Source organism: Salvelinus alpinus, chromosome 28, assembly GCF_045679555.1.
Source record: "Salvelinus alpinus chromosome 28, SLU_Salpinus.1, whole genome shotgun sequence".
NCBI lineage: Eukaryota > Metazoa > Chordata > Actinopteri > Salmoniformes > Salmonidae > Salvelinus > Salvelinus alpinus.
Window position 1 is genome coordinate 15628290 of NC_092113.1, and position 21593 is coordinate 15649882.

Here is a 21593-nt window from a genome sequence, read left to right on the forward strand (position 1 = left end):
ATGGTTTGAAAGCCACGGATGTCCAAGAACCAGGGGAAGCTCCGGAGAGTCCACCAAATGTAACTGGATAAACTCCACATCATAATCCAGAACTCATAGCTGAATAGGCATGGTGAGTTGCTTCACCTTCCCAGACCTTTTGGATGGTTGACCATCCAGCACAGTGACCGACAACGGAATGTCCAGCTTAGTGAGAGACAGCACCTGTTGGCGAGCTAATGTGCGATCCAGAAAACAGCCGGTAGCCTATGAAAGCAGGAATGTCCAACTGCTCATTGTCCCTCCGCAGGTTGGCCGAAAGCAAGGTGCATACCATGTCGGTAGCTGGAGACTGTGTCTGACTCGCCAGTATTCTCCCTTCTACTCACGAGTCATCCCGTTTCCCGTCAGCTTGGGACAGGAGGCACAGAAATGTCCAGACTGTCCACAGTAAAGACAACGTTGCTCGTTAATCCTGCGCCTTCTCTCCGGAGCGGAAAGTCTTGTGCGTCCCAATTGCATCGGCTCCTCTGAAGGATACGAAGGCGAATCAGAGCCAAATTGAGAACTCTGACGGGGTACAGGACAAGCAGATGCAGAATAAGGCAGTGCAACAAACGAAGAATCGACACCCTCAGCGGAACCCGGAACACTGGAAACAACTCGGAACCCCTCCGTCCTCTCACAACGACGTTCCCGAAGCCAGTTGTCAATCCGGATGGCCAGAACGATAAGCTCATCCAGAGTGTCAAGGTTGTCCTGGAAAGCCAGTTCATCCTTGATAACCTCGCTGAGTATGTTCAGAAAGGCTGAGTGAACTGCCTCTGTATTCCAATCGCTCTCAGCGGCGAGCGTCTTAATGTCAATGGTGTAATCAGCTATGCTCTGGCTGCCCTGCCGAAGCGCAATGAGTCTTTGAGCAGCGTTCCTGCCACTGATGGGGTGATCAAAAACCCTCTTCATCTCCTGGGTGAAGTTTTGCCAATTAAAACAAATGTCTGATTTCTACTCCCATATGGTCGTGGCCCAGGCCAGAGCCCGTCCTGAGAGCAAGGAGATGACGTGGCTGTGCTGTACTGAAACAGCTGCAAAAACTAGTCGTGCTGTTGCTGGATGCAGGCCTCGCTCTGCTCCGTTGCCAGTGAATTCATGATTCAGAAATCTGCGAAGTATGGACAAATTCATTGTTTTATTGAAAATGTACAGCTGAATGAGCTATTTTTGTCAAATGTACTATCAGTTTTGAGTCAGGAAATGTGTACTTTTCCTCCTAAAATATTTGCGATTATTTTAAATAATGATTTTATGTAGCCGACTGCCACAGCAGCAGAGATGGGTAATAACTGAGCATTACACATTAGTTATACAAAGTAAACAGCAAACTACTGTATGGGTGCGTGTTGGTGGCAGAGAAGTCAGGCGCAGGAGAACGAACTTGGTATAAACGGAGTCGTTTAATAAAAGTTAACAAAACTCCAAAAACCGAAATATATAAAATAATCAAAGTGGGTACAAAACCCGTCGCGCACCAACACATAACTTGCGCAAACATACAATCAAACAATCACCGACAAGGACATGAGGGGAAACAGTGGGTTAAATACGCAACATGTAATTGATGGGATATGAACCAGGTGTGATGGAAGACAAGACAAAACCAATTAAAAATTAAAAATGGATCAGTGATGGCAAGAAGATCGTTGACGTCGACCGCCGAATACCGCTCGAACAAGGAGAGGGGCCGACTTCGGCGGAAGTCGTGACAGTACCCCCCCCTGACGTGCAGCTCCAGCAGCGCATCGACACCGACCTCGGGGACGACCCGGAGGGCGACGTGCAGGGCGATCCGGATGGAGACGGTGGAACTCTCGCAGCATAGAAGGATCCAACACGTCCTCCACCAGAACCCAGCATCTCTCCTCCGGACCATACCCCTCCCAGTCCACGAGGTACTGGACGTCTCGAATCAAGTATGGAACGAACAGAGTACACCGGGGCCCCCTCAATGTCCAGAGGGGGCGGAGGAACCTCCCGCACCTCAGACTCCTGGAGTGGGCCAGCCACCACCGGCCTGAGGAGAGACACATGGAACGAGGGGTTAATGTGGTAATCGGGGGGAAGCTGTGACCTATAACATACCTCGTTCACTCTCCTCAGGACTTTAAATGGCCCCACAAACCGCGGACCCAGCTTCCGACAGGGCAGGCGAACACCGGGGCCTCGCTGCGGTGACGGTCTGCGCACCGCAGGAGCCTCGGTCTGACTCTGATGCCAAGGAGCCAGAACCGGCTGATACCACAATACACACTGGAAGGGAGAGAGGTTAGTTGAGGACTGGCGGAGCGAGTTCTGGGCCATCTCTGCCCAGGGCACGAATGCTGCCCACTCTCCCGGCCGGTCCTGGCAATAAGACCTAAGAAACCTAACCACATCCTGGTTAACTCTCTCCACCTGCCCGTTACTCTCGGGGTGAAAACCTGAGGTAAGGTTGACCGAGACCCCCGGACGTTCCATGAACACCCTCCAGACCCTTGACGTGAACTGGTGACCCCGATCAGACACTATAACCTCAGGCACCCCGTAGTGCTGGAAGATGTGAGTAAACAGGGCCTCCGCAGTCTGTAGGGCCGTAGGGAGACCGGGCAAAGGGAGGAGACGACAGGACTTAGAAAAACCACGGCCGTTGTGGAACAGGTAAGGGTTACCTCTGGGCTTACCTCTGGGCAGGTGCGTAGGAGCCTTGCACTGGGCTCACACCGAGCAGGAGGAAACATAAACCCTCACATCCTTAGCCAAAGTGGGCCAGCAGTACTTCCCACTAAGACAGCGCACCGTTCGGCCGATCCCAGGATGACCAGAGGAGGGTGACGTGTGGGCCCAATAGATCAGCCGGTCGCGGACAGCAGACGGAATGATCAGACGCCCAGCTGGACACTGAGGGGGAGTGGGCTCTGCATGTGACACCCGTTCAATGTCCGCTTCCAGCTCCCACACTACCGGCGCCACTAAACAAGAGTCGGGGAGTATGGGAGAGGGATCCATGGGCCGCTCCTCTGTGTCATACAGCCGGGACAATGCGTCTGCCTTAACGTTCTGGGAGCCTGGTCTATAGGAAAGGGTAAACACAAAACGGGTGAAAAACATGGCCCACATTGCCTGGCGAGGGTTCAGTCTCCTCGCCGCCCAGATGTACTACAGATTGCGGTGGTCAGTCCAGATGAGAAAAGGGTGTCTAGCCCCCTCAAGCCAATGTCTCCACACCTTCAAGGCCTTGACGACAGCCAACAACTCCCGGTCCCCCACGTCATAGTTTCGCTCCGCCGGGCTGAGCTTAATCGAGAAGAAGGCACAAGGGCGGAGTTTCGGTGGCGTACCCGAGCGCTGAGAGAGCACAGCTCCTATCCCAGCCTAGGACGCGTTCACCTCCACTATGAACGCCAAAGAGGGATCCGGATGGGCCAGCACGGGAGCCGAGGTAAACAAAGCCCTCAGGTGACCAAAAGCCCAGTACGCCTCAGCAGTCCACTGCAAACGCACCGGACCCCCCTTCAGCAGTGAACTAATGGGAGCCGCTACCTGACCAAAACCCTGGATAAACCTCTGGTAGTAGTTGGAAAACCCTAAAAATCGCTGCACCTCCTTAACTGTGGTGGGAGTCGGCCAATTACGGCTGCAAATCCGGTCACTCTCCATCTCCATCCCTGATGTGGAAATGCGATACCCTAGGAAGGAGACGGACTGTTGGAAGAACAAGCATTTCTCAGCCTTGACGTACAGGTCATGCTCCAACAGGCGACCAAGCACTCTGCGCACCAGGGACACATGCTCGGTGCGTGTAGCGGAGTATATCAAAATGTCATCAATATACACCACTACACCCTGAAAATCTCATCTACAAAAGCTTGGAAGACTGATGGCGCCTTCATCAACCCGTACGGCATGACGAGGTACTCATAGTGCCCTGAGGTGGTACTGAAAGCCGTCTTCCACTCGTCTCCCTCTCGGATACGCACCAGGTTGTAAGCGCTTCTGAGATCTAGTTTGGTGAAGAAGCGCGCCCCGCGCATTGACTCTATCGCTGTGGCTATGAGCGGTAGCGGGTAACTGTACCTCACCGTGATCTGATTTTGACCCCGGTAGTCAATACATGGACGCAGACCTCCCTCCTTCACAAAAAAGAAACTCGAGGAGACGGGTGAAGTGGAGGACCGAATGTACCCCTGACGCAGGGATTCGGAGACATATGTTTCCATAGCCTCCGTCTCCGCCTGTGAGAGAGAATACCCGTGACTCCTGGGAAGTGCAGCGTCTACCAGGAGATCTATCGCACAATCGCCCCATCGATGAGGTGGTAATTGAGTCGCCTTCTTTTTTAGAGAAGGCGATAGCCAAATCGGCATATTCAGGGGGAATGTGCACGGTGGAGACCTGGTCTGGACTCTCCACCGTAGTAGCACCAACGGAAACCCCTAAACACCTATCTGAACACTCTCACGACCACCCCGTGAGAGCCCTCTGTGGCCAAGAAACAGTGGGGTTATGGCAAGCTAACCAGGGTAGGCCCAGCACCACGGGAAACGCAGGAGAGTCAATAAGGAAGAGACTAATTCTCTCCTTATGACCCCCCTGCATCACCATGCCCAAAGGAGCGGTTCCCCAAAGGAACGGGGAAAGGCACATCCACGGGAAAATGGGGATCCCTAAACTATGGGCTAAATGTTTATCAATGAAATTCCCAGCCGCGCCTGAATCGACGAGCGCCTTATGCTGGGAATGCGGGGAAAACTCAGGAAAAGTGACAGAAACAAACATATGTGCAGACTCTGGGTGAGGATGGTGCCAGCTCACCTGGGGTGACGCCAGAGCGCCCTGCCTGCTGCCTTGATTCCCAGAGGAACCCACCAGGCATCGACCGGCAGTGTGACCTTTAATAAAAATGAACAAAACTCCAAAAACCAAAATATATATAATAATCAAGGTGGGTACAAAACCCGTCGCTCACCAACACATAACTTGCACAAACATACAATCAAACAATCACAGACAAGGACATGATGGGAAACAGACATGTAATTGATGGGATATGAACCAGGTGTGATGGAAGACAAGACAAAACCAATGGAAAATGAAAAATGGATCAGTGATGGCTAGAAGATCGGTGACGTCGACCGCCGAACACCGCTCTAACAAGGAGAGGGCCCGACTTTGGTGGAAGTCGTGACAACTACAAATATGTCTAATGACGAAATTCTCACAAGTGATGAAGAAACTACTGGACGGGTGCCGATGGTGTTGTCGAACCATATTTATTTGAGCCTGATGAATAATTGAGCTTCAGATGGCCGCTGCCGCTCTAGCCACCGAAGATGCAAAACAGCAGCTGGACCACAGCCCCAACCCATCCCCAGGATCAACACAGACTGGTGGTGCAGTTGTGGCCACTGGCTCCAATGCCGACAGATGAGGAACTCTGGTCTCCTGGATTTTTTTAAACGTATTCCAAGGATGAATCAGAGATGCAACCCTGTTCCAGCTGGGCCTATCCAAAGAGTACTATAAGTAGCTAAGCTTCACTTTATTGAATGATAACGTATTATAAACCTCTATGAGCGGAATCATTAGTGGGTTTTTGTTTTCGCTTTAGCCCAACTGTATCTTTTAATATCCTTCGGTTTTCTGTCCCCATCATTTCTGATTGTATATCTTGTTCTTGTGCATCGTCGCTGAAGGGCTGTCTATACACACGCAGTGCTGCTAGGTTGGCTGAAGAAGTATTTAAAGTGCTTTCATGTATTCATGCCCCTTCACTTTTTCCATATTTTGTTGTGTTACAGCCTGAATTTACAATGTATTAAATTCAATGGCCTGCACTCAATACCCCATAATGTCAAAGTGGAATTATGTTTTTCAAAATGTTTAGAAATGTATAAAAAATGAACAACTGAAATGTCTTGAGTCAATAAGTATTCAACCCCTTTGTTATGGCACACCTAAATAAGTTAAACATTTGCTTAACAAGTCACATAATAAGTTGCATGGACTCACTCTATATGAAATAATAGTGTTTAACATGATTTTTGAATGACTATAGTACCTCATCTTCATACCCCACACATACAATTATCTGTAAGGTCCCTTAAACAGAGATACAACCACAAACACCAGGGAGGTTTTCCAATGCTTTGCAAAAGAAGGGCAGACATTGAATATCCCTCTGAGCATGGTGAAATTATTAATTACACTTTGGATGGTGTATCAATATACCCAGTCACTGCAACGATAAAGGCGTCCTTCCTAACTCAGTTCCCGGAGAGGAAGAAAACCGAGGCCAATGGTGAATTTAAAACAGTTACAGTGTTTCATGGCTGTGAAAGGAGAAAACTGAGGACTAATCAACAACATTGAAGTTACTCTACAATACTCCACAATTGACAGAGCAAAAAGAATGAAGCCTGTAGAGAATACAAATATTCCAAAACATGCATCCTGTTTGCTTTACACTAAAGTAATACTGCAAGAAATGTGGCAAAGTAAACAACTTTTTGTTCTGAATACAATGTGTTATGTTTGGGGCAAATCCACCACATTACTGAGTACCACTCTCCATATTTTCAAGCATAGTGGTGGCTGCATCATGTTATGGATATGCTTGTAATCGTTAAGGACTGGGGAGTTTTTCAGGATAAAATAAAGGAAGGAAAACCTGGTTGTCTCCTTTCCAACAGACACTGGGAGATTAATTCACCTTTCAGCAGGACAGTGACCTAAAACACAAGGCCAGATCTACACTGGAGTTGCTTACGAAGAAGACAGTGAATGTTCCTGACTGGCCGAGTTAGAGTTTTGACCATTTTCAGGTCTATGGCAAGACCTGACAATTGTTGTCTAGCAATGATCAACAACCAATTTGACAGAGCTTGAAGAATTAAAAAAATAATAATGGGAAAATGTTGCACAATCCAGGTGTGGAAAGCTCTTAGAGACTTACCCAGAAAAACTCATAGCTGGAATCGCTGCCAAAGATGCTTCTACAAAGTATTGACTCATGGGTGTAAATACTTATGTAAATTATATATCTCTTTGTTGAATTTTCAATCATTTTGAAAACATTTCTATAAAGATGTATGTAGATGGTCGAGGCTGAAAGGTCTCCCCCACGAGGGCGCACATATACAGTTGTTACCCATCTCCGCAGCTGTGGCAGTCGGCTAAATATAATAATGGTAAATGTTTGAGGTGGAAAAGTACACATTTCCTGACACAAAAACGATTGTACATTTGACAAAAATAGCTGATTCAGCTGTACACTTTCAATAAACGTTAAATTTGTCCACACTTTGTGAATTCACTGGCAATGGAGCAGAGCAAGGCCTGCATCCAGCAACATCACAAGTCACGTGACCCAAATCACTTGGGAGTTTCTGGATTGGGGTATACTTCTCCTTTAATAAGAGCTGCAGAGCCGATGCTCCAGTTGGCATGAGAGATGTTGGAAGAGCGTAACCGCTGTTTAGCTCTCCCTCTTTACATTTTTGAATACAAAGCCTTTTATTTTGTCTCCCTATTTGGTATGCTCCATTTTTAGCTCCAAATTACAAGTTGGTGTGGGGTTTTATTTTGGTTTGCCTTTTCTGGGGAAAATTTAGTGGGCACTTATGGTGGGTGTCTTTTAGGACTCAGATTCTTGTTGCTAGTCAACTTTCAGTGGACACCCCCATGAGTGTCTTTGAGAACCCCTCCTAAAACTCCACCTGTTTTGTTCTGGTTGTCCGTGGCTTATTTGTTTGTTCCCTATTTCTGTTGAGTGATGAGGGAACATAACACTACTTAGAACCTAAAAGGGTTTTTCTGCTGTCCCCATAGGATAACCCTTTGAATAACCCTTTTTGGTTCCAGGTAGTGTAACGGCTTTCGTCGTTGGAAGGAGAGGAGGACCAAAGCACGAACACGAACAAAACAATAAACAAAACGAAACCAACGACGCTACAGTCTTGAACGAGAGAACATAAAACACATGAACGCACGAACAGGAACAATCACCCACAAACAAACAGTGAGAAACAGCCTACCTTAATATGGTTCCCAATCAGAGACAATGACAAACACCTGCCTCTGATTGAGAACTGGCGGCTGGCGGCTCTGGCAGCTCCTGGCTGGCTGGCGGGCGGCTCTGGCAGATCCTGTCTGGCGGGCGGCTCTCGCAGATCCTGTCTGGCGGGCGGCTCTGGCAGATCCTGTCTGGCGGGCGGCTCTGGCAGACCCTACTGGCGGGCGGCTCCTGTCTGGCGGGCGGCTCTGGCGGCTCCTGTCTGGCGGGCGGCTCTGGCGGCTCCTGTCTGGCGGGCGGCTCTGGCGGCTCCTGTCTGGCGGGCGGCTCTGGCGGCTCCTGTCTGGCGGGCGGCTCTGGCGGCTCCTGTCTGGCGGGCGGCTCTGGCGGCTCCTGACTGACGGACGGCTCTAGCGGCTCCTGACTGACGGACGGCTCTAGCGGCTCCTGACTGACGGACGGCTCTAGCGGCTCCTGACTGACGGACGGCTCTAGCGGCTCCTAACTGACGGACGGCTCTAGCGGCTCCTGACTGACGGACGGCTCTGAAGGCTCAGGACAGACGGGCAGCTCAGATGGCGCTGGGCAGACGGACAGCACAGGCGGCGCTGGGCAGACGGACAGCTCAGACGGCGCTGGGCAGACGGGCAGTGCAGGCGGCGCTGGGCAGACGAACAACGCAGGCGGCTCTGGGCAGACGGGTAGATCAGTCGGCGCTGGGCAGACGGATAGCGCAGACGGCGCTGGGCAGACGGCAGACTCTGGCCGGCTGAGGCGCACAGTAGGCCTGGTGCGTGGTGCCGGAACTGGTGGTACCGGGCTAAGGACACGCACCTCAAGGCTAGTGCGGGGAGCAGCAACAGGGCTCTGGAGACGCACTGGAAGCCTGGTGCGTGGTGTAGGCACTGGTGGTACTGGGCTGGGGCGAGGAGGTGGCGCCGGGTATACCGGACCGTGAAGGCGTACAGGAGCTCTTAAGCACTGAGCCTGCCCCACCTTACCTGGTTTAATGCTCCCCGTAGCCAGGCCAGTGCGGCGAGGTGGAATAGCCCGCACTGGGCTGTGCTGGCGAACCGGGGACACCATGCATAAGGCTGGTGCCATGTACACCGGCCCGAGGAGACGTACTGGAGGCCAGATACGTTGAGCCGGCTTCATGGCACCTGGCTCGATGCCCACTCTAGCCCGGCCGATACGTGGAGCTGGAATGTACCGCACCGGGCTAAGCACACGTACAGGAGACACCGTGCGCTCTTCCGCATAACACGGTGTCTGCCCGTACTCTCGCTCTCCACGGTAAGCACGGGGAGTTGGCGCAGGTCTCCTACGTGACTTCGCCACACTCCCTTTTAGCCCCCTCCCAATACATTTTTGGGGCTGCTTCACAGGCTTCCGTACCTTGATAACGTCTCCGTTCCTCCATTCTCCTGTATCCCTCCTCGCACTGTTCCAACGAATCCCAGGCGGGCTCCGGCACTCTCTCTGGATCGATCGACCAGTGCTCTATTTCCTCCCAGGTTGTATAGCCCAGATCCTTCTCCCAAGTACACGAGTCCTGCGTAATGGGCCGCTGCTGCTGCTGTCGCTGCTGCCCATTCCCACGCTGCTTGGTCCGATTATGGTGGGTGATTCTGTAACGGCTTTCGTCGTTGGAAGGAGAGGAGGACCAAAGCGCAGCGTGGTACGTTTCCATATTTATTGGAACCCTTACTTTAACACGAACAAAACAATAAACAAAACGAAACCAATGACGCTACAGTCTTGAACGAGAGAACATAAAACACATGAACGCACGAACAGGAACAATCACCCACAAACAAACAGTGAAAACAGGCTACCTTAATATGGTTCCCAATCAGAGACAATGACAAACACCTGCCTCTGATTGAGAACCATATTAGGCCAAACAATAAACCCAACATAGAAACACAAAACATAGAATGCCCACCCAGCTCACGTCCTGACCAACTAAACAAAGACTAAACAAAGGAAATAAGGTCAGGAACGTGACAGGTAGAACCTTTTTGAGTTCCATATACTGTAGAACCATTTACAAAGAGGGTTCTACATGGAACCCAAAAGAGTTCTTCCTGCAACCAAAAAGGGTTATTTTAATGGAGACAGCCAAAGAACCCTTTTGGGAACCCTTTTTTTCTAAGGGAGTACAGACAACATACAGGTACAGTATGTAGAAGAATATATTACACAAATCCACATGCAGTAAGTTCACAATGTACTGTACGCTGTAAGCTAAGAACTACAAGCTTCCTCTGTCTAGCTCTGTCTACCTATAACTCTCTATAGCCCTGTCAGTGTCTCCTCACCTAACTCGTGCCAAATACTTCTCTCTAGCTGTCATTATATACTGTACCATACAGTATGTACCCTTTTATGTGCTCTTCTCTGTACCTTCCACTGAACATCACGTAAGGTACTGTGTTTACTTCACTAAACTTCTTAAAGCTCCAGTGCAGCTGTTTTTATCTCAATATTAAGTCATTTCTGCGTAACAATTAAATACCTTACTGTGATTGTTTTCTATTAAAATGGTAAAAAATAAACAAAAATTGCTTTTTAGCAAAGAGCAATTTCCCAAGCAAGAATGTTGCTAGGACTGTCTGGGAGTGGTCTGAGTGGAGAGGGACAACCTGAAAACTGGCTGTTATTGTCAGAGAGGTTTTGGACTCTCTTTCTTATTGGTCTGTTAAAGTTGCTATATGTAACTTTTTGGGCGACTGACCAATTCACATAGAAATGTCAGTTATATCATTGAAAGCATGTCTAAGAAGCGGTAGATCTGTTCTATGTGCATTATTTATATGCTTCCCGTTCTTAGATTAGTTCTAGTGTCTTTTACTTTCATTTTTGCACACCAGCTTCAAACTGCTGAAAATACAATATTCAAAAAATATATATATTCAAGAAAATAAAACTCAAAGTCAATCTTAAATTAATCATTCTTTATTATCAGCGCACTGGAGGGTTCCAATCAACTCAATGCAAAGTACACATCAATCAATCAGTCAAATTTATTTATAAAGCACTTTTCACATCAGCAGATGTCACAAAGTGCTATCCAGAAACCCAGCCTAAACCCCAAACAGGCTAGGAAAATCTCCCTAGAAAGGCATTAACTTCGGAAGACACCTACAGAGGAACCAGGCTCTGAGCGGTGGCCAGTCCTCTTCTGGCTGTGCCAGGTGTAGATTATAAGATTACATGGCAATTTAAGGCCAGATTGTTCTTCAATGTGTTCAAACGTTCATAGATGACCAGCAGGGTCAAATAATTATCAGTGGTTTTAGATGATGCAACAGGTCAGTACCTCAGGAGTAAATTTCAGTTGGCTTTTCATAGCTGACCATTCAGAGGTTGAGACAGCAAGTGCGGTAGAGAGACAGTCGAAAACAGCAGGTCCGGGACAAGGTAGCACGCCCCGTGAACAGGTCAGGGTTCCCTAGCCGCAGGCAGTTGAAACTGGAGCAGCAGCACGACCAGGTGGACTGTGGACAGCCAGGAGTCATCAGGCCAGTTAGTCCTGAGGCATGATCCTAGGGCTCAGGTCCTCTGGGAGGGAGAAAGGGAGAGAGAATTAGAGGGAGCATACTTAAATTCACACAGAATACCAGATAAGACAGGAGATAACAGACTGACCCTAGCCCCCCGGCACATAGACTATTGCTGTATAGATACTGGAGACTGAGACCGATGGGTTGGGGGACACTGTGACCCCGTCTGACAATAACCCCGGACAGGGCCAACAAGGCAGGATATAACCCCACCCACTTTGCCAAAGCACAGCCCCCACACCACTAGAGGGATATCAACAGATTACAAACTTACTACCCTGAGACAAGGCTGGGGATATCCCACGGAGATCTCCTCCACAGCACGAGCCCGAGGGAGCGCAAAACGGGAGGGGAAGATCACGTCTGTGACTCAACCCACTCAAGTGACACACCCCTCCTAGGGACGGCATGGAAGAGCACTGGTATGCCAGTGATTCAGCCCCCGTAATAGGGTCAGAGGCAGAGAATCCCAGTGGAGAGAGGGGGACCGGCCAGGCAGAGACAGCAAGGGCGGTTCGTCGCTCCAGTGCTTTGCCGTTCACCTTCACACCCCTGGGCCAGACTACACTCAATCATAGGACCTACTGAAGAGATGAGTCTTCAGTAATGACTTAAAGGTCGAGACCGAGTCTACGTCTCTCACATGAATAGGCAGACCATTCCATAAAGATGGAGCTCTATAGGAGAAAGCCCTGCCTCCAGCTGTTTGCTTAGCAATTCTATGGACAATAAGATGGCCTGCGTCTTGTGACCGTAGAGTACGTGTAGGTGTGTACGGCAGGACCAAATCGGAGAGATAGGTAGGAGCAAGCCCATGTAATGCTTTGTAAGTTAGCAGTAAAACATTGAAATCAGCCCTAGCCTTAACAGGATTCCAATGTAGAGAGGCTAGCACTGTCGATCAGGAGCTCTTTCGGGGCAGTCCCGTTATATTATATTATAATTTGCATGATTTAGCTTATTCATCATTCACCGTGGAAAGGCCAAAGCTCCATCCCACCAAAACAGACTGAAACATCCACTTAAAGGGCATTATTCCAACCTCTTAGTGTGGAAATATGTTTTTGACTGCACTGGGCCCTTAAAGAGATTAACGGGATCTTAAGCACTTAGAAATTCAGAACATATTGTACAAATTGGAATTCGTAACATATCATACGAATTGCAAGATAAAATTACAAATAAATTAAAGTCAGTTAAAGATGAATCATTTTGGGGAATCATTTTGGCTCGTGAGCGCTGATTTCAAAACTACTGGCTGAAATTATACAAAACCTTCATAACAGATCTTTAACTGTCTTTAGGCTCTCGCCTATCATCTTCACTAGATATCACCCTTCTTTGTACTCCCTGCAACTCTTTCTCTCATCTCTTATTTAGATTGTCCCTCAATCTCGCCGCTGTGTGTCTTTCCTCCTTTGTAATTCCTTAAATCTCCCAGAGTGTTTGTTCCTGTCTTGTGTTCCATGACTATGGTGCATAGCTCTCAGTCTGGTTACCTGTCAGCCCTGTACAGGCACCGTGTGACAACGATGGCCTCTGTGTCTTTTTCACATAACAACCAAACTTCAAAAGATTGTGGGTGTGTGTGTGTGTGTGTGTGTGTGTGTGTGTGTGTGTGTGTGTGTGTGTGTGTGTGTGTGTGTGTGTGTGTGTGTGTGTGTGTGTGTGTGTGTGTGTGTGTGTGTGTGTGTGTGTGTGTGTGTGTGTGTGTGTGTGTGTGTGTGTGTGTGTGTATGCATGTGTGCGTGTTTATGTGGGTGTGTGTGGAGGCAAAGTGAGAGGATGTGAGATGAAGAGAGCAGTTGCTGGATGAGCAACGGGTGGTCAGTTAATAAGACTGTTCTCCTTTTGGAGAAACAGGATGTGCTTCGTGCAGGGTTGATGTGTTTCTGTGTCGACTGGGTATACAGTACATCACATTTTCTGCTGTGTGTGTTTGTGACTTTATCTTATGCTTTGTTCATGTGAATAAAGCTGTTGATTATTTGTATCTGTTAGAAAACGACTTTCCATATCTAATTTCCTGTTATTGTTGTTGCGTCTTGCCCCTCTGTGACTGCACAGAGCTGTGTGGGCTCTCTGCTCTGTGTTGGTAACGGTGATTCTTCTGTTCATCTTTAATTGGTGTGTCACACTGGTCATGGGTCATGATGTAAGTTATTATCGTCCACCAGTCAGCACCACCTGCACAAGCTCCATGTGCTCCACCCCATAAATGTCTACTGGGTGGCGGTTGCCATGGCGTCTCCCTGGGAGACGGGCATAGATCAGAGCAGAGTTACCTTAATTAGAGGAGACTGCGTGTGATTGTGCGGTGGAACCTCAGGGCGGCGAGCCGGTAGGAGGTGGATGCTCCAGGGGCCCAGAGCGGAAGCTGGGACCCCCCTCTTCCTCCCCCTCCCTACCTCTCCCTGTTACCCTGCAGGGAGTGATACATTGTATTTCTCTCCTCGGTATCTGACAGGGATGTTCAGTGGCATTAAGGCAGACATCTGTTTGGGTTTGGCTCCATCTCTCGCTAGTCTCTTTTTCCCTCCCTTTTAATCTGTCTGGCAACCGCAGCGTTTCAGCAGGATGGCCATGTTTGCTTAGCTTGTGTTTTTCTTTCTCCAGTTCTTTTTTTTCTAATATTCTAATGTCACTACCACAGCCAGTAAACATATGCTGATTAGTTTTATATGCACAGAGAAAAACAACAGATAACCACAGGTGATTACTGATGTTTTGTTATTAACACCCAAGGGGTACGTTTAGCTTTTTCAATGTTATTAGAATGAACTTGCAAGGATGGAGAATGTTATATCATTAGTTTTGTGTTCATGTATTGTTTACAGTGAGTGTAGAGGATATGTGTAGAGTCTCATAGCCTGCAGAACTCCAAGCCCTCCAGAAATATTATAACATTTAACATTTACATAACCAAAGCATCCCTATCTGTGACAATCTAATGTGGAGGATTATAATGAGTGAAACTCAGGAATGTCATTGAACAATTTAGACTGCTGTGATAGTGGTTCCCACAGGTCTTTTTGAATGGCTGTTTGATATTTGCTTGTTTATAGGTTGTCATTTCATTCATTCATTCAGGGGATAGGCCTATCAAAGCCTATTTAAAGAGGTTTTGGTGGTGAAAGCTCAAAATGGGAATGCAGTTACTCAAAAGTATTGACTGTCATTTTCTTTGTTCTTTTCTGAATTAGTTTATCCACAGATACTTTCATACCCATTCATTCACACACACACGCACACATACACACATTCCCATTCCCATGGTTATGGTTATGCATCATATCTGTAAGTAGTCATTGATTTAGTTGTTCCTCTGTTTGAATGTGCTGAACACCCTGGCTAGATGTAACATGTTAATGAGTGGTGTGTGGGCGGGCCGGGGAGAGAGGGTTCTCTCCTCTGCATCTCAGATAATCTCAGATAATCACAGGTCTGTGTGTGTGTGAGAGGGGCTCTGCTCTGTTCCCTCTGAGAAGTGAGGGGCCATTATGACCTGTGATTTTAACAGGGAGCAGGCCACGGTGCTCACTGAGAGGAGGCCCTCCATACAAGGGCAGAGTGGAGCAGAGAGGGGGTGGGTGGAGCAGAGATGGGGTGAGTGGAGCAGAGATGGGGGTGAATGGAGCAGAGAGGGGGGTGAGTGTAGCAGAGATGGGGGTGAGTGGAGCAGAGAGGGGGGTGAGTGGTGCAGAGAGGGGGTGAGTGGTGCCGAGGGGGAGGGGGAGTGGTGCAGAGAGGGGAGGGTGGGTGCAGCAGAGAGGGGGGGGTGAGTGGAGCAGAGGGGAGGGTGAGTGGAGCAGAGGGGGGGGGGGGGGGGGGTGAGTGGAGCAGAGAGAAGGTGAGTGGTGCAGAGAGAAGGTGAGTGGAGCAGAGAGAAGGTGAGTGGTGCAGAGAGAAGGTGAGTGGTGCAGAGAGAAGGTGAGTGGTGCAGAGAGAAGGTGAGTGGTGCAGAGAGAAGGTGAGTGGTGCAGAGAGAAGGTGAGGGTGGACACAGATAGAAGGAGATGAGTAGGGAATAAAGGGATATTGTAGGAGACCTGGAAGAGGAGGCGGCAGTTGGTTTTGGAATTATTTTTGTAATCTGGTACTGTCAAATCAGTGATGGTCTTTAATAAACAAGCAGGGATGCATTCAGATTGACTTCCTCAGCACTTATTCTTTGTCATCTCTCTGCCAGGCCTATTCTCCACGTATCTCTCCTTTTTAGTTTGCTTTGCCAGTGTCTTTTCTCTCCTTTCTGGCTTATCCTCCTTCATGCTCTCCTCTCTCATTCTTCTCCCTCGTTTCTCTGTGTATGTGTGTGTGTGTGTGTGTTTGTCTGTGTGTGTGTTTGGCACTGAGTCATGTTCTGATCAGTAAGCAGGTCAAAACCTCTGTCAGACTCTGTGCAGCAGGCTACAGGGACACGGGGGTATCTGTACATGATAGGGAAAAGAGGAAGAACTGTTTTTGTATTCCGAGCTCTAGCTCTCTGTCTGAAAGTGTTCCAGTAAATCCTCCTGCTTCTCTGGATTAGTGCAATGCTGCGGTCGCAAATCTGACTGCTAATAGAGTGCTAACCCTCCTCTCCTCTCCCCAACCCTCCTCTCTTCTCCTCGCCTCTCCCCAACCCTCCTCTACTCTCCTCTCCTCTCCTCTCCCCAACCCTCCTCTCCTCTCCCCAACACTCTTCTCCTCGCCTCTCCCCAACCCTGCTCTCCTCGCCTCTTGCCAACCCTCCTCTCCTCTCCCCAACCCTACCCTCCTCTCCCCAACCCTCCTCTCCTCTCCCCAACACTCTTCTCCTCGCCTCTCCCCAACCCTGCTCTCCTCGCCTCTTGCCAACCCTCCTCTCCTCTCCCCAACCCAACCCTCCTCTCCCCAACCCTCTCCTCTCCTCGCCTCTCCCCAACCCTCCTCTCCTCGCCTTTCCCCAACCCTCTCCTTTCCCCAACCCTCCTCGCCTCTCCCCAACCCTCCTCGCCTCTCCCCAACCCTCCTCTCCTCTCCTCGCCTCGCCCCAACCCTCCTCCTCGCCTCTCCAACCCTCCCTCTCCTCGCCTCTCCCCAACCCTCTTCTCCTCTCCTCTCCTCGCCTCTCCCCAACCCTCCCTCTCCTCGCCTCTCCCCAACCCTCCTCTCCTCTCCTCACCTCTCCCCAACCCTCCTCTCCTCGCCTCTCCCCAACCCTCCTCTCCTCCCCTCACCTCTCCCCAACCCTCCTCTCCTCACCTCTCCCCAACCCTGCTCTCCTCGCCTCTTGTCAACCCTCCTCTCCTCTCCACAACCCAACCCAACCCTCCTCTCCCCAACCCTCCTCTCCTCTTCTCGCCTCTCCCCAACCCTCCTCTCCTCGCCTTTCCCCAACCCTCTCCTTTCCCCAACCCTCCTCGCCTCTCCCCAACCCTCCTCGCCTCTCCCCAACCCTCCTCTCCTCGCCTCGTCTCTCCCCAACCCTCCTCTCCTCGCCTCGCCTCTCCCCAACCCTCCTTTCCTCTCCTCGCCTCTCCCCAACCCTCCTCGCCTCTCCAACCCTCCTCTCCTCGCCTCTCCCCAACCCTCTTCTCCTCTCCTCGCCTCTCCCCAACCCTCCCTCTCCTCGCCTCTCCCCAACCCTCCTCTCCTCTCCTCACCTCTCCCCAACCCTCCTCTCCTCTCCTCGCCCCAACCCTCCTCTCCTCGCCTCTCCCCAACCCTCCTCTCCTCTCCTCACCTCACCTCTCCCCAACCCTCCTCTCCTCGCCTCTCCCCAACCCTCCTCTCCTCGCCTCTCCCCAACCCTCCCTCTCCTCGCCTCTCCCCAACCCTCCTCGCCTCACCTCTCCCCAACCCTCCTCTCCTCCCCTCACCTCTCCCCAACCCTCCTCACCTCTCCCCAACCCTCCTCTCCTCTCCTCACTTCTCCCCAACCCTCCTCACCTCTCCCCAACCCTCCTCTCCTCGCCTCTCCCCAACCCTCCTCTCCTCTCCTCACCTCTCCCCAACCCTCCTCTCCTCGCCTCTCCCCAACCCTCCCTCTCCTCGCCTCTCCCCAACCCTCCTCTCCTCTCCTCACCTCTCCCCAACCCTCCTCACCTCTCCCCAACCCTCCTCTCCTCTCCTCACTTCTCCCCAACCCTCCTCTCCTCTCCCCAACCCTCCTCTCCTCGCCTCTCCCCAACCCTCCTCTCCTCTCCTCTTTCCCCTTGACCTTTCCAACCCCTCCCTCTACTCTGCCTTCTAGCAATCCACCCATCTATCCATCCATATAGTAATCAATCCAGCCATCCATCCATCGTTCCATCTATTTCCAGACCCTGCAGGGAGTGATACATTGTATTTCTCTCCTCGGTATCTGACAGGGATGTTCAGTGGCATTAAGGCAGACATCTGTTTGGGTTTGGCTCCATCTCTCGCTAGTCTCTTTTTCCCTCCCTTTTAATCTGTCTGGCAACCGCAGCGTTTCAGCAGGATGGCCATGTTTGCTTAGCTTGTGTTTTTCTTTCTCCAGTTCTTTTTTTTCTAATATTCTAATGTCACTGCAGCAGAGATATTTACATTTCTCCTTGAAACTTCAGGCAGGGTTATCTGTATTTTTAAATCAGGCCCATGGATTGTGTTTACATGTGAATCATTACTTTAAAAAAGAGATGCAGAGGATCATAACACACATCATAATCAAGAATAGGGGCACAGCATGACAGCAAGGTTAGTGTCAGAGACCAAAGTGCATTTTTGTTTGGTTGGTTGAGTTGGTTCTTTACTTTTATTCTTTTAACTCTCTGGATAGTGGAATTGTGAACTGATGAAATTACGCCCACTCTTTAGTTCAACATGGGAAATATTTAACTCTCTCCCTTTATCTATCCCCATCTCTCCTTCTCGCACTCCCTCCCTCTCTCCCCCTTCCTTCTCCCCCTCCCTCTCCTCTGTCAGATGGGAAGGTATATGCGCTGGGAGGGATGGCAGCTGACACGACGCCCCAGGCTCTGGTGAGGGTTTATGAGCCGGAGAAGGACCAATGGCAGCCCCTGACCTCTATGCCCACGCCCCGCTATGGAGCCGCCTCCTTCCTGAGAGGCAACAAGATCTACGTGCTGGGTAGGCCTCTCCCCCATCCCCCCACACCCCCATCCCTTCCCCTTCTGTCCAGTCACATCCCAGGGGAATGGCAGTATCATCGCCTCTGACCACTCAGAAGACAGCATGCAGAGAGACGTCAAAAGAGAGGTTGGCGGTGGACCACAGTTAGATTGTTGGCCTGTAGTTAAATGGCAGCCTGCGGGACATGTTTCAGAACATAGTGTCCTCCATGCCAAACAGGCTCAAGCACCGGCCAACACTGGCCCCTCTCTCTCTCTCCCCCAACTGTGTGTTACTCTGCTCAGATCTGACCTACAGTACGGCCACACACTCCACATGTACACGCTGTTGTACCACACACACATTTAAATATGCACGTTTCTAATTGACCATGAGGATCAGAGGAACCTGTGCTGAATAGGAGAGCAACACTCTCTCACACAAACAAACACACACAGACACACACACACTCTTGCTCAGACGTCTGGGAAGGGTCGGGCCCATCGGCCTCTCATGCTCTACAGAACTTTCTGAGTCTTGACTCACTCTGTGAGAGTTCCAAAAACAGGCAGGGAGTGAGGGACAGACAGAAAGAAAACAGACAGGGAGTGAGGGCCAGACAGAAAGAAAACAGACAGGGAGTGAGGGACAGACAGAAAGAAAACAGACAGGGAGTGAGGGACAGACAGAAAGAAAACAGGCAGGGAGTGAGGGACAGACAGAAAGAAAACAGACAGGGAGTGAGGGACAGACAGAAAGAAAACAGACAGGGAGTGAGGGAAAGCTGTAGATCTGTTCTCTGAGTCTCTGAGCAAACATGATTGATCTGATTTCAAATAGGTCATGAGAACAGATTAAACAGATAGGTAATTATTCACGTTCATTCACTGGTACCAGCACTGCAGCTGTGGACAACAGTCCTAGTTTTAGAATACTTTTTAACGTGTAGGAGTAGAGACATCTACATGTATGTCTGTGTAGGAGGGAAAACATTTTAAACTTCTTATGAATATTCATAAGTGATCTCCATTCCCAGCAAAAGAGTATAACCACATTCTCCTCTCCATGGCTGGTACATCTATCTGATGTTACTGTGTTACTGCCTGTCTGTCTGTCTGGCTGGATGGTACATCTATCTGGTGTTACTGTGTTACCGCCTGTCTGTCTGTCTGGCTGGATGGTACATCTATCTGGTGTTACTGTGTTACCGCCTGTCTGTCTGTCTGGCTGGATGGTACATCTATCTGGTGTTACTGCCTGTCTGTCTGTCTGGCTGGATGGTACATCTATCTGGTGTTACTGTGTTACTGCCTGTCTGTCTGTCTGGCTGGATGGTACATCTATCTGGTGTTACTGTGTTACTGCCTGTCTGGCTGGCTGGCTGGATGGTACATCTATCTGGTGTTACTGTGTTACCGCCTGTCTGTCTGTCTGGCTGGATGGTACATCTATCTGGTGTTACTGTGTTACTGCCTGTCTGTCTGTCTGGCTGGATGGTACATCTATCTGGTGTTACTGTGTTACTGCCTGTCTGTCTGTCTGGCTGGATGGTACATCTATCTGGTGTTACTGTGTTACTGCCTGTCTGTCTGTCTGGCTGGATGGTACATCTATCTGGTGTTACTGTGTTACTGCCTGTCTGTCTGTCTGGCTGGATGGTACATCTATCTGGTGTTACTGTGTTACCGCCTGTTTGTCTGTCTGGCTGGATGGTACATCTATCTGGTGTTACTGTGTTACTGCCTGTCTAGCTGGCTGGTATATCTATCTGGTGTTACTGTGTTACTACCTGCCTGTCTCTCTGTCTGTCTGGCTGGTATACCTATCTGTTGTTACTCTCTGTCTGCCTGTCTGTCTGGTATATCTATCTGCTATTACTACCTGTCTGTCTGTCTGGCTGGTACATCTATCTGGTGTTACTGTGTTACTGCCTGCTTGTCTGTCTGTCTGTCTCTCTGTCTGTCTGTCTGGCTGGCTGGCTGTCTGGCTGGTATATCTATCTGGTATTACTGCCCGTCTGTCTGTCTGGTTGGAACATCTATCTGGTGTTACTGTGTTACTGCCTGCTTGTCTGTCTGTCTGTCTGTCTGTCTGTCTGTCTGTCTGTCTGTCTGTCTGTCTGTCTGTCTGTCTGTCTGTCTGTCTGCCTGTCTGCCTGCCTGTCTGCCTGCCTGCCTGCCTGCCTGCCTGCCTGTCTGTCTGCCTGTCTGTCTGTCTGTCTGTCTGTCTGTCTGTCTGTCTGTCTGTCTGTCTTTCTTTCTTTCTTTCTTTCTTTCTTTCTTTCTTTCTTTCTTTCTTTCTTTCTTTCTTTCTTTCTTTCTTTCTTTCTTTCTTTCTTGCTGGTACGTCTATCTGGTGTTACTGTTTGGCTGGCTGGCTGGTACCTCTATCTGGTGTTACTGTGTTACTGCCTGCTGGAATCCAGTCTCTAGACACATAGATGAATGGCCGCTGCTTGCTAGCTAGCAGGCGTATGATGCAGATTCATATTACAGGGAGCAATGAGGGCGGAGGGGAATTATTTGATTGATGTTGTTTATCAGTGACTGCAGTCCAAACACTTAAAAGACACACCCTATCCCCTCTGCCCTCAAATTAAGTGGACACTTCTGATGACGTATCATTACGTCTGACGAGTTGACACTTGAGAGGGAGGAAGGAATTATTTTTAAATGGACCACCCTTGGCTGGAAATTCGTCACTCGTTCATCCCACGATGATTGTGTATTCAGCCACCGGTAGCTTGTGGGTGCTTTATATGCGCTAACAAAGAAACAAAGAACAATCTTCTGAAATTCGTCAATCTATTCTTGTTCTGAGAAATGAAGGCTATTCCATGTGAGAAATTGCCAAGAAACTGAAGATATCGTACAACGCTGTGTACTACTCCCTTCACAGAACAGCGCAACCTGTCGCTAAACAGAATAGAAAGAGGAGTGGGTGGC

The 21593-nt window shown here is 49.6% G+C and overlaps 1 protein-coding gene across 4 annotated transcripts in view; it reads left to right on the forward strand.

Moving 5' to 3' along the window:
- Positions 1–21593, forward strand: part of LOC139557275 (kelch domain-containing protein 8B-like) — a 159088-nt gene that overhangs the window by 81925 nt on the left and 55570 nt on the right. For all 4 annotated transcript variants that reach the window (XR_011671358.1, XR_011671357.1, XR_011671359.1 and 1 more), the window contains exon 3: positions 18502–18666. Coding sequence is in view for 1 of the 4 variants with exons in the window: in XM_071371855.1 (XP_071227956.1) it covers positions 18502–18666 (165 nt within the window). In the remaining 3 variants the exon portion in view is untranslated. The remainder of the gene's footprint in view (positions 1–18501; positions 18667–21593) is intronic.